Here is a 12,307-nt window from a genome sequence, read left to right on the forward strand (position 1 = left end):
GGTAAAAATATTGTCTGGGCATCTTCAAGTGATCAGTATTTATGAATTACTTTCTCTGGCTCACACTACATAGGAATTTCCAATCACTGAAGATAACATAATCTACATTTTTTAAAAAAGTTTATTTATTTTGAGAGAGAGCACAAGCACGAGCAGGGGAGGGGCAGAGAGGGAGGAGAGAGAGAGAATCCCAAGCAGGCCCCGCACTGACAGCGCAGAGCCCGATGGAGCTCAAACTCACAGACCGTGAGATCATGACCTGAGCCGAAACCAGGAGTCAGGATGCTTAACCAACTGAGCCACCCAGGCACCCCCATAATCTACATTTTTAAGAAATGAAGCAGCTTCATATTATTTATCTAATAGTCTAATTAGTTACCAATTCTATAAATTGAAAACTAACAAAATATTGCCTATAAAATGTTGCAATTTAAAAAAATTTTTTTTGCTAATGGTTATTTTTTTGAGAGCGAGTTTCGCAAGCAGGGTAGGGGGAGAGAGAGAGGGAGACCCAGAATTCAGAGTAGGCTCCATCCAGGCTCTGAGCTGTCAGCACACAGCCTGATGCGGGACTCAAACCCATAAACTGTGAGATTATGACCTGAGCTGAAGTCAGATGCTTAACTGAGCCACCCAGGTGCCTCAAATTTTGCAATTTTCTAACTTTACAATTTCAAACATATCTTTCCAAAATATATAAAAAAAAAAAAACTGTATTTACCTCCGACTCCTGGAAATTTTTGTGTATTCTGATAGGTTATTTTCGTGATTGGCCTGTACAATGGAGACCTGAAATGTATTCTGACTCGTGGCAGGCAGCACTGTGGTCCCTGAGAAGTCCTGATAACACATTGTGCCACTGGAATCTTTCATTTTGGGCTGCATGATTTGAGATAGAATTATCCTATAGTAGTTGTGGTCTTAAAGGATTTTTATTGATTGAAAAAATAGAACAAAAAAACGTAAGCTCCACAGCAATGCTTCCCAACCCCAAGTGTGAGTCGTGTGGCCCTGTGGCAATAGCTGGCCTCATCTGTCCCACAGCCAGTGCCCAGCACCCTGTTGGCTCTGCAAGCCCCCCCCCCTTCCAGAGCCCAGAACAGGGACACCTGGAAGCAGAGGCACCTTGAAGGGTTGCCTGGTCCAGCACCCTAGTTTTCTGGTCTGGAATTGAGGACAGGCAGGGGGTGTGGAGAGTAAACTGGCACTGGGACCCTGTCCAGGGACTGCTCCATGACCCTGAGTGCCCACAGGACAAAGGAAGAGCGTTCCCAGGTGAAGGTAGAGTAAGGGGTACTATCATCGGCCTGGAAAAGGTGATCCTTCTATCACCAGTGACACGGGGCCGGAGTTGGGGTGCTGGGCAGTCAGGGAGGGCGGAGGTCCCGTCTCCTCAGAGCCCCCAAGAGTCGGCCCTACCACCCAGCCCAGCTTGCTGCCTCAGTGACTAGGGCATCAAGCAAACCAAGGAAGCCCAAGACACTTTTGACAGCTTAGAATTTTTATTACAACAATCATTTAAATTACAACAATCCCCGGAATAGAAAATAGCCTTCCATGGTCTGGCCCTGACAGGAGGCAAGACCCAGGCCCCACTGGAACAAGTGAGGTTTGACATCTTTGAAAACGGATGGAGCTTCTTTGGAAGCCCACGAGGGGCTTGCCTGGCCCCAGGGCAGCTGGAAGAGGCTGTCTCCCCACTGAGGTGGACCCTCCGGGGGCTGCAAGGCCCTAGCCCTGTCAGCGAGCAACACTTAGTCACCGTCCTGGTTGTCAGACTCTGGATTTGCTGTTTTGATTTGAAAGAGAAAAGAGGGAGAGAGAAGCTTGTCCCCAAGCTTACAAAACAGTCACTTAAGAAGTGTTATGTAATGCCATGGGGTATTGTCTAGCGGGGCCTGGTGGGTACATGAATAACTGAGCTGATGTCACAGGTCAGAGCGCTGCTGGGGCTGACGTGGGGCCTCGGTCAGGGCGAACGGTCAGGTCTGTCTGTGTAGACAGAACCGCTAAGGGCCAACACCCCAGCCTTACGGAGTGTCACCAGCTGGGCAGCCCAAGAACCATCAGAAGCGCTTGTAATGAAATAATTGTGGCCAGGCCATGCCCTCAGTGGAGGCTTCCTGACTTGATAAGCTCCATGCCCTAAAAATGTTCGCTTGAAAAGAACACAGTCACCTGAGCCTCAGCACAAGTCCCTGAAAACCAAGCTCCTCTTTTATTCTGTTTCCTTCCACTGTGGCGCAGGACTTTTCTAAAGGCCACCATCCTCTCCGCCTACCCGTCTTTGGGAGGTACGCGCCAGCTCCCGCCTCCAAGGAGAGCTGAAGTGTTCCTGGAGGAGCGAGGCTCTGCTGGCCCTCCTGAGTCGGCTCTCGGGCCCGACGGTGCTCCTGCCACAGCTCAGATGCCAGCTGGCTCCCTCGTGGCCACATGGCTCGGCATTTCCCGGACTTGGAACACACACACAGCAGTTAAATAATAAAAAAAAAACAAAGCCCGACAACATTTATATAAACCACCACCATGCTCCTGTGCCCACAGCCACTGTTACAGATTAAATTTACAGGTCAGGAGGAAAGTAACTCGTCATGGAAATTCAGGGATGGGTGGTGTGCCTGGGGAGACAAAGCCTCAACACAAGAGCCAGGCCCTACATTACAGATGCCTTAGGACTCCCCTCACTGTGACTGCATCTCAGGGGAAGAGGCTTTTGAGGGACAGAGAGACATAAGGAAACTCTCTCAGCCACAGCCATCTACACTGAGCATCCAGATGTGGAGTCCCACCCTGTATATCCTAAGGGGTTTGAGTGACACACAGGGCTGGCTTCCTCAGGGCAAGGGGGCCCAAAAGGGGGTTGGCCAGCCCGGGACACCGTTAGGTCAGCCTGACCGTGGAAAAAAGGCAGGATCTCCGTGAGCTTCTAAGTTTCTCAAAACCACATAGGATTGCCAGAGACACCTCTGCTCTCAGGACATCTCCAGGCCCTCACGTGTCCTCACTTAATAAGCCTCTTTTCACTGGTTCCGACTTTATCTCCTGCTCTGCATAACAGCCCCACTGGAAGGATCCGAATGGCTGGCAGGTCACAGCAGCACCACCAAACCATGGAGAAAAGGAAGGGCAAGAAAGTGGCCCCAAACGAAGGAGCGTGGTGCTATGGGAGTGGCTCCGTGACCCGCTGCCGCCCGAGTGGAAGGGGGCTGTGCACCAGCAGGTGCAGAGCACCAATGGTGAGTGGACACCTGGCTTGTGCATCTGGCTTGTGCTGGGAGGGGCACACGGGACCCCACATGGCCCAAGGGGGAAAAAAAATAAAGGGCTGTCTGCCCCTAAAGGGCAACACCCAAAGGAGGCCCGGTACAGTCAAGGCTAAGGAAGGGCTTGCTGGCATATGGCCCAGGAGGAAAGGTGATTCAGGCAGCAACACAGACTGAGGCCACAGTGAGAAGTACCTGTGGGGCCACAGAGTCCCAGCCAGGCTACCAGGTGCTGACTACAGCGTGACCGGGGAGTCCCCCCATGGCCCGCCACAGGCAGGAGAGACTAAGGCTGAAGGGCGGGGAGAAAGACACGCAGCTCCTGCCTGCCTCTCGAACCCTGGTCTGTGGTGGCAAGAGGAAGGCAGCGAGTGTTCTGTATGGAGCAGATTCCTACTCAGTTCTGCTGGGCCCCCGGCCCCTCTGCTGGCAGCTGACCCCTCATCACAGCTCCTGCCTAAAGTCTTCCCCTAGTCACAGCTGCCTTTCCCATTCTCCACCAGCTGGCAGCCAGAGCGCAGCCTCAGGCTGGGGGGTGTGGGGGGGGTGGGGGTGGGGGTGGTGCGGGCTGAGGACACATCGCGTGGCTTGTCAGGAGCCACAGGCCAGCTCACCGACGATATGTAGCAGGCAGGCTGGCAGGCAGGCCGCTCTGGGCCTGCGCTCGGGTGGGCCACACTTCTTTGCGTGCCAGTTCCTCACCAGTGGAGGAGATGAACGTTCTGGAGCCAGGGTGGGGTGGGGGCGGTGGCACCAGGCTCCCTGTCTCCAGGGCTCCTGCACACTTCACTCCCCGGGGCTCGGGAGGTCAGCACTGGACAGTGAGACACAGACCCCAGGGTGCCTTTGACAAAGGAAGTTTGGAACCCCACATTAGATGAGGAAAGACAAATACTTCTTTAAAATGTTTAAAATGAACTAGAACCCCACGAGAGAGCTCTCTGCAGGTCACATTTCAAGGCAATTGCACATGAAGGGGGCTGGGCTCTCCACTCAGCTGGGAAAAGTTCCAGAGCTCCCATGGAAGCCCCCAGCCAGCCCACCTATGATGACTCCCACGGTGTCTGACCCATCCCTCTGGTGCCGGGAGCAGCAGGTGTGGCAGATCCTGGGCTGGCTGGGCACCTGCTAGAGCTCTTCAAAGAAGGCCACTCGGGACTTGGCGCTCTGCAAGGTGAGCTGCAAGGAAGCAGAGAAGAAGTTGAAGGGTGCTGGATTTCTGCTTTTATGACAGGTGCCATCCCGCCTTGGGGACTAACCTCAGGGCTGGTTTGGAGTGGAAGGGAAGGCTGCTCAGATAGATGTTCAAGGAGCTGGCGGCCAATCCCAAATAAGTTTCCAGATTTGCCCAAGAACTCAAATTAGGAAGTGACAAATGAGGACATGCCAGGAGGGATGGCTGGTGGACAGAAGCATGTCAGCAGGAAAATGTCATCAACATCATCTTTTCACAGAGGGCAGGAGCTCCCTGGACACTATAAGAGATTCTCACATTCTCGTCTACGAGAGTGTCTAAGATGCTTCTGTGGGGCTCCGTCTGCAGTGGCGCCAGCCTGGGATGCTCGTCCTCTCCAGGGCTCAGAGGACCGGCTTGGCAACACAAGTCTCAGGCAAGGCAGGCCTGTGTCAGACAAGGAGGGGAGTGTCCCTCCCACTCCTGGCTCCCCAGGTGGCCCTATAGCAGACTTGCCCATGACCTGGCAGCTCACAGGGGGTTTGCATCTACAAGCTGGGAGGCAATGAGCTTTCTGGTTGGGGCTGGTTCAGGCAAGGGGGGCAGTCCCCAAGGGGCAGTCCTCTGTCTGGAAACTTAAGGCCTTCCCAGGAAGGATGCTGCCCTAAGAAGCACAGGGCTGGGAAGATGCAGACAGACAGGATCAGGGGTTGAGCTCTTGGCATGGTAGAAAAGGCACTAGAATCTGTGACCCTCCGGAATTGCTGAACCCTCAGCCCCTGAGACTCTGTAGGCCACTTCCCAGGATCTCCCCAAACAGAAGCATTTGGCACGGACACTTTCCAGCACCTGCTCCCCCTCCGGAAATCACCAGTTTGGGTGAGACTGTGTATTCCACATCCAGCTCCTGGACTTCATAAAGGAGGGTTTTCAGGGAAGGTGGACACAGAGCACATAGTGTTCATCTTCATATCCCCCAAACCCACTTAGCTTACTGCTTCACACCTAGTAGCAGCTCAAACAATGTTTGTTGAATGAGTAAGATGTAGGCTCTTAAGGAAATGGTGTGATGCATGGGAAAGGCAAGAGCTCCACACGAGGCTAAGAAGGCCCGGACACTAATTCTTTTCTGTCACCAGCTCGCTGTGTGGCCTCAGTGGACACCCTTGACTTCTCTGAGCCTCTTTCCTCTGGAGTTAAACCATGGAAGTGGGTTGGATGGTCTGGCCCATTCCCTGGACCTCTGGCAGTCTCTAAATCTGAAAAGTCCTTGGTACCATCTTGCCTCTCTAAAGGGTGGGGGAGGGAAGCTCAAAACCAATCCCTTCTCCATCAAACACAGGCGGCGTCAGTGTGCTCAAATGAGACAGCTTGAGAGCTGGCTCTTTAAACCCTGCCAAATCTTGTGGCCTTGAAGTTCCTGACTAACAAGCTGAGTGCAGGGACGCGTCTGGGCTGTCAGTGGAACCAATTTCAGAAGCCCTCTGGAAAGCCCAGCTCTAATGGGAATGGAGAGAGCTTTCATTTCTTTGCTTAAATGGAACTCCCTCTAGAAGGGAGCCAAGTCTGGATGGGTTTCTCCCTAAATGCAGTCAGAGGAGAACGGCTGCGGGTTATGTGCTCTGTGATAATGGGACTCATGATGTTAACCGGGAAAGAAAGAGAACCTAAGAATCACTGAGACAAAATCCTCTTGCTGGAGAGTTTAAATCAAAAGGTGTGAAACCCAATGTCTCCACTTAGATTTCTTCCACGCTCCCGGAGAAGACCTCTGGCTGGCTCCTCGGGGGGACGAGGCACCAACAGGGGACAGGGAGATGCCCACAGCCCTTCCACACACTGAGTCACAGACAGCTCCAGCCAGGCTGTCTGACCTAAGGCCGCTGACCAGTTGGATGGTCCTGGGCAGGTCACTCACTCACTGTGGCCTCAGTTCCCTACGGTGAAGCGGGCCAATGGCACCCCTTCCTCACAGGGGGACACGCAGGGTAACTGGGAAGCACTGGGAAGCAGTCAGCACCAAGCCTGATGCTCACGGAGAACCCAACAGCTGTTAGCACCAATCGCAGCATCACATTTCTTCCCCTAACCCCAGCTTTGGCTCCTCTCCTTCCAGTGGGGGCGCAGGGCAGAGTGTAGGCTAGAGGGGGTACAGAAGGCAGGGGCATGCACTGTGCTGGCCTTCGTGGCCTCCAAGGCAGGGCGAGAGGATGGCCCCGAGAGGCCTGGCCACTTCCCCAGGCAGGAAGCCCAGGCTGTGGGGGCCTCTGAGAGCCTTCTGCCCATTTGTACAGTGTTGGCTCCAAGAATTCCTGGATCCTCTACCCAAGCTGCGTGCTGGCTGTCCCCTCGAGGTGCCAGGGGAAGGTTTTGGCAGCTCTGGCAGTGCCAGATTCCAGTTATTCAAGCATGTGTTTGTTGGGATGCAAAGCCCTCTTCGGGTGGGCAAGATGCTTCCCTGGATCCCCACCCCACCCCACGCTGCACGACAGGGGCTCAGCCTGACCTCTTATCTCACAAGAGCACAAGTGGTATCCCAGCCCGAGGAAAGGTTTGGAGCAAAGTCAAATACTCTGGCCATGTAGAAGTAGGAAAGCACCGCAGACATGTGGCCTCGGCAAGAGGAAAGAGTACCACAATCCTCCATAAGGCACCAGGCTGCTACAGGAACAGGCAGACCCACCAGACAGAGGTGGCTGACGTGACCGTGGACGCTGAGGACACTGGGAGCCTCCCGCTGTGGCCCACAGGCGGATCTGGCTACCACTGCCCCTGCCTTTTACCTTTACTGTGTAATTCCTGGCGGTCCTAATTCCATTAGGGACCCTGCTGTCAGGGGAAATTATTGCACAAGTGCACTGTCTGCGGCTGGAACCCTTCCAGTTCCCACCATGGCCTCTGCCTGCTCCCCCCCTCAGCAGCATCCTTTATCTTAGATATCAAGATGTCCTCCTCTGGAGCCAGCCAGCTCTCCCTGTGCTCGTGCAGGAAGGCGGGTGGGGGAAGCAGGCGGTGAGAGGAGGGTCTGCACTGGGCGAGAACTCAGAAACCCAGGGGCAGAGGTCAGGAGGACCCCCAGGGCACTGCCAATAGCATCTGTCAAGCTGCCTTCAGCCTGGCTCCTCTCACCTGTGGGATCTGTCACCACCTGCTGTTTCTAGAAAGCTCACTAACTGTCACAGTTACAGTACAGCTACAGGCAGGGGTATTCCTAAGAGAGAAGGGGAAGGCTCAGAGGAAATGGCACAAAGCGAGCCCTTCATAAAACAAACTGGCTCTGTGGGTCTTTGTGTGCTCATGAAAATCAGCTAACAAGTGTCCTGGTTTCCCTGCCGCCCTCCCATGCTTTAAGGTGTACGAACCCGTGTCAGTGTTTGGTCTGCCTTCTTGCTCAGCGACAGGCCCGGCTATCTGCTCACAGCACAGCAAAGGTGCCATGGAGATGGCCTGACGAAGGCCCTCACCTCCTGCAGGTCACACTGTGAGAACTGAAGCCAGTCTCCCCAGTCCCCCCCCCCCCCCAACCCTGCACTCTGTTTGATGATCGACAATGACAATAACCCTCTGCTCCCTCTGGCCCGACTTGCCGGGTGGGGGAGGCAGCACCTCTGGGAACAAAGGGGAATTCCCCGAGGGCACATGGTGTGGGGTCCTACACTGCCATGGGGGCGGGGGGGGGACTACACTGCCATGGCCTATCTCCAAGCTTGTCGGAGAAAAGGTCTCCTCTGAATTTAAGTAGGTGGTGAAGCGAAAAAGCCTGGGACGTGGAGAGACAAGCAGGGCCTTGCAGACAATGGCTACATCATTCTGGGACCTGCTGAATCTGGTCCACCTTTCTGATTCCTTCTAAGGACAAACAGCTAGAGCTCTGCCTGGACACGACTAGTGACTGTGTCTGCCACGCACCGCTCAAAACTCACACTGAATCCAGACAAGGGCCAACCCTGGGGCTCCCGGCAGTCCCGCCAGCTCCTTCGGGAAGCCATAAACCACAGAGGCCCTGCACAAAGCCTCCATCCTGCAGTGCTCTTGCCAGTTCCCTAAAGATGACTAAAAGAACATGAAGTTTCCTCACCAGGCACTGGGCTGACCCGCTTCTCTCTTCCAGCTGTCTCTTCACATCTGATTAAAATCAGCCGTGTGAATAATACAGGAGGAATTAAGTTCTCTCGACTGAACCGGCTGTTCAAGTCTGTCACTAATCCAATTCCTTTCTGAGGAGACAAACTTCCTTTGCTTTCTCTGCTGCAGATCTATACAGCTTGGTCTTTATCTTACGAGGGGCTCCGATCCACCTGTTGGGCCTGGCCCCTTCATCCTGCCCAGCATCAACAGCCACAAGCCTGGCAGTCACCTCTCCTCCTGCGCATTTGTCCATCAAACTGCCAGTTGTCTGTGACAGCCACCAGGCTGTGAAAGGGCAGGAGAGGGAGCTACTTGGCAGAGCTACACCTCTTCGAGCTATCACAACTGTGTGTGGTGTGACCACATGGGCACATCCATCCAATCTCAACCAGTTCAGATCCGGGAGACATATCTGTCTCCTTAAAAAGGCAGGAGGCTGGCTCCTCTCAAGCCTACACAGGACCTAACCCAGGCCTGCACGCCATACGCAGGTTCAACCGGCTCCTGCTCACTGGGCAAGCGTTTCAGGCAGCCCATCAAGACACAACGATCTGGCACCTGCCCAGTCCTAAGAAATGGCTCCAGGGTCTAGAGACAGCAAGCCTGGAAGGCACCTGTGACAAGCACCAGGCTCCCCAATCCCTCCCGGCTGGGGGGCAGTGGGGAATGTGGCCAGCTACAAAGGATCCTCCAGCATCATTCTCAAGAGTGCCCCCTGCTGGAAAAAGACAGCACCAGGCTGGCTGCCAACTCTCCTTCCAGCTCTCCTCTAAAAGTCCTTTTGGGGGAATCATTTCCCAAAGTGATGGGAGGGTAACTAAATGTATTCCGGCACAGAGCCTGCAGCAGCAAGGCTGCTTGATTAAGAATGAATTACACTTTCATCAGCACATAGAGAAAATTGATTCACAAGGCCGCATTGTGATAAACTTGTTCCTAAAGCAAAAAGGGGTGGCGTGGGGGTGGGCAGGACACAGAGCCACTTGGGCTATCAATGACAAGAGAAAGGAAGCTCTACAATTAAGCTGGGAGAACAAAACTAATCAGAGCGCCAGGATTCCTCCAACTAGTCTCTGGGGGCCTTGCCTCAATCCACTCATCCCGAGGGAGGAGAAAGGAAGGTGGGAGGGGGGCCGTCTAATTCATTTTAAACAATAAGACCCACAGTGCTGAACCCATTTTAGATACTAACCTAATAACTCCAGGCGCTGAGACTGCTTGTCCCATAAAAATGCAGCGGAATTGAAATGCAAGCCCTAAAATCATGTTACACCTCCTTTCCGCCACTACATATCAAAAATGAAGGAGCGGGGGAGGGCACGGATTCAAAAGGACATGCGGATTCTCTGGCGCTGGGATCCACCAGGAGAAAGCCAACTCTGGAGCAGAAAGGTGACAGCCAAATCAGCAGCAGCAAATTCCAACATAATCTTTGGTTTAGGGTGTGATCAACATCCCCCCTTCCAAATCAGAGCCAAGGAGGGGGCAGGCCAGTGAAGGGGGATAGTTGCTGTACACTGGCCAGATTAAGCCCTTCTGCCGTCTTGCTAGTGACGGCTTGCACCCAAATGCCATCTGGTGATGTGTACGGGGAGAGAGCTGTGTGCACACTTATCCCTAAGCAGGGGTGGGAGGAAAGGCCAAGTCCATCCCAATTAATGAACTCAATTCAGGGAAAGCCCAGAGGGTCTCTTTTGTATATTAATCTTTTAGGGACCTAAAGTAGGAAGATGCCTGGCAACTGGTGTGTGCCTGTGTCTTGAGCTGCCCGTGAGATGCTGGCAGGGGCCTTTGCTACTCCGTCCTTCTACCTGGAAAATGGACTAATCAGTCTGATTCACTTCACTGGGCAGGTAGAGACGAACTCATAGCTACAGAGTTCTCTGAGCACTGAGTACCTTAGCAAAAAGGTGCAGACACACTGATGTCATTTTCAAATTGCCAATATCAGAAGGGAAATCACAGCAAGGATCATAAGAACAGAACCTCGAGCCCGCAGAATGAGTTTGCATCCCATCTCTTCCCTCCCACTGTTGCAGTAACAAATCAGGTGCCGGAGGAAGGCTGCACTGAAACACATCTTCAGTGCTGAGGGACCAAATGGGATGTTTTACTGCATCAAATAAGGCCCAATAATGTCCCCAGGCACTTCCAAATGGTTGTAAAACATCCTAAGAGGGCAAAGCAGGTTTTGTACGATCTTCAACGCCTCCCCAAAGGGCAACTGCTTGACTGGGTAAAGTCTCCCAACCAAGAAGAGGAACTAGGTCGTGGTCTTTCGGAAAAGAGGCTGGCAGAATCTTCTATCTAGAGAGCTACCAGAAACAAGCAAGAGAATGGTAAGCCCTCCCCAGTTGAGAGGCACCTGGACATCTAGCTGGTGCACGTGTTAAGGTAAGAGTGGCCTTCGGGGATGAGCCCAGGCATCGCATCCAGGAAGAGCAGGCTCCTGGAGACCAGGCTGTGCTTCCCAATGCTTTCGCTGTGCTTCCCACAGAGCAGGGAAGAGTTCGTCATTGCAATCTCTTCCACGAGTTTGCTATCCACACCTGAGTGCTGCTGCTCCTTGCTAATCCTTGCTCCCACCCCACTCCCATTCCCCCGTTCTTCTCCTCCCCCCTCCTGCCTCTGCCACCCTTCAACAGCAACAAAAGAAAGGTTCTGGAGCTGGGAGCCAGTGCACGCTGCCTTTAAGTCAGGGCAGAGGATGCCGCACCAGACGATGCCCAGTTTCCAAAGCAGGCAGAGCCAACTGCCAGCTCAGGTCCAGTGACCAGGGTCACGGAAGGGCTGAACACATTAACCACACACAAGCATCAGAAACTAACCAGAGCCCTCTTTGAGGCGGGCGACCAGAGGTCACCAGGGAGGCTCTGGCCGTTGGTTTTAATTGTGGGAGAAGCCTTTCATGCATACTCAATCCTGCCCTGTGATTTATCACTTCCCTGGTGTTCTAAGTGTTCTACTTCACTTCGCCAGCCCTGCATCTCCAAGGGGAGTCAGTGCAAATTGAAGATGACATTGGACTTTTATGTCTTCTGGATCCAAGCGGCAGCTAGAGCTTCAGAGAACTGTCAAGGCTACTCATTCCTGTTCCTCCACCAGCGGAAACCACAGCTGGACCTTGATGGCTCAAACCATTTACTAATAAAATAAACTTTCTAAGCTCCACGATCCTCATGATTTGTCCTCTGTCGATTTCCCTTGAAACCCTGTGCTCCCCTGGAGATCATGGGCACAAAAATGATGACAAGTTTGCTGGCACTCAGACCAGCTCAGGATCGGGGAGTGAAAGCTGTCCCCTGAGAGGGGATGAGAGCAAGACCCCGAAATGTACAAGCTCTGGCACTGCATCTTCACCTCCAAAGTGTGCGGCATAGCCGGCCACAGCTCACCTCCTCGGCACTGTGGCTCTTAAGCCCACGGCACCTGTGTCCCCTTCACTCCAGCCTCACTGCCGGACCTCACTCCCTCACTCAAAAGACTCGGAGGCCAGAAGTATGTGTTGCTGTCGCTCCCCCTGAGAATGAAATGAATCTAGGTTCTCAAGAGCGACTCTTGACAACTAGGTGCCACTCTGAGTCACATGCAAATGCCAAACCAGCTGCACTGATTATCAATGGCGGGCGGGGGGGGGGGGGAGCGCAGTGGAAATGTGGGCAGTTAAGATTGGCAGGAGGAACAAAATATACCCTTGCAAACTCAAATCGGATAGCAAAGGAACCAGTGACGTTAATTCTGG

General features: G+C 53.4%; 1 protein-coding gene across 10 annotated transcripts in view; it reads right to left on the bottom strand.

Moving 5' to 3' along the window:
- Positions 1-1,480: 1,480 nt before the first annotated feature.
- NF2 (NF2, moesin-ezrin-radixin like (MERLIN) tumor suppressor) overlaps positions 1,481-12,307 on the bottom strand; it is an 80,382-nt gene continuing 69,555 nt past the window's right edge. For all 10 annotated transcript variants that reach the window (XM_060612784.3, XM_060612787.3, XM_060612785.3 and 7 more), the window contains one exon: positions 1,481-4,442. Coding sequence is in view for 6 of the 10 variants with exons in the window: in XM_060612787.3 (XP_060468770.1) it covers positions 4,392-4,442 (51 nt within the window). In the remaining 4 variants the exon portion in view is untranslated. The remainder of the gene's footprint in view (positions 4,443-12,307) is intronic.

The sequence above is a fragment of the Panthera onca genome, chromosome D3 (assembly GCF_046562875.1).
Source record: "Panthera onca isolate mPanOnc1 chromosome D3, mPanOnc1 haplotype 2, whole genome shotgun sequence".
Taxonomy (NCBI): domain Eukaryota; kingdom Metazoa; phylum Chordata; class Mammalia; order Carnivora; family Felidae; genus Panthera; species Panthera onca.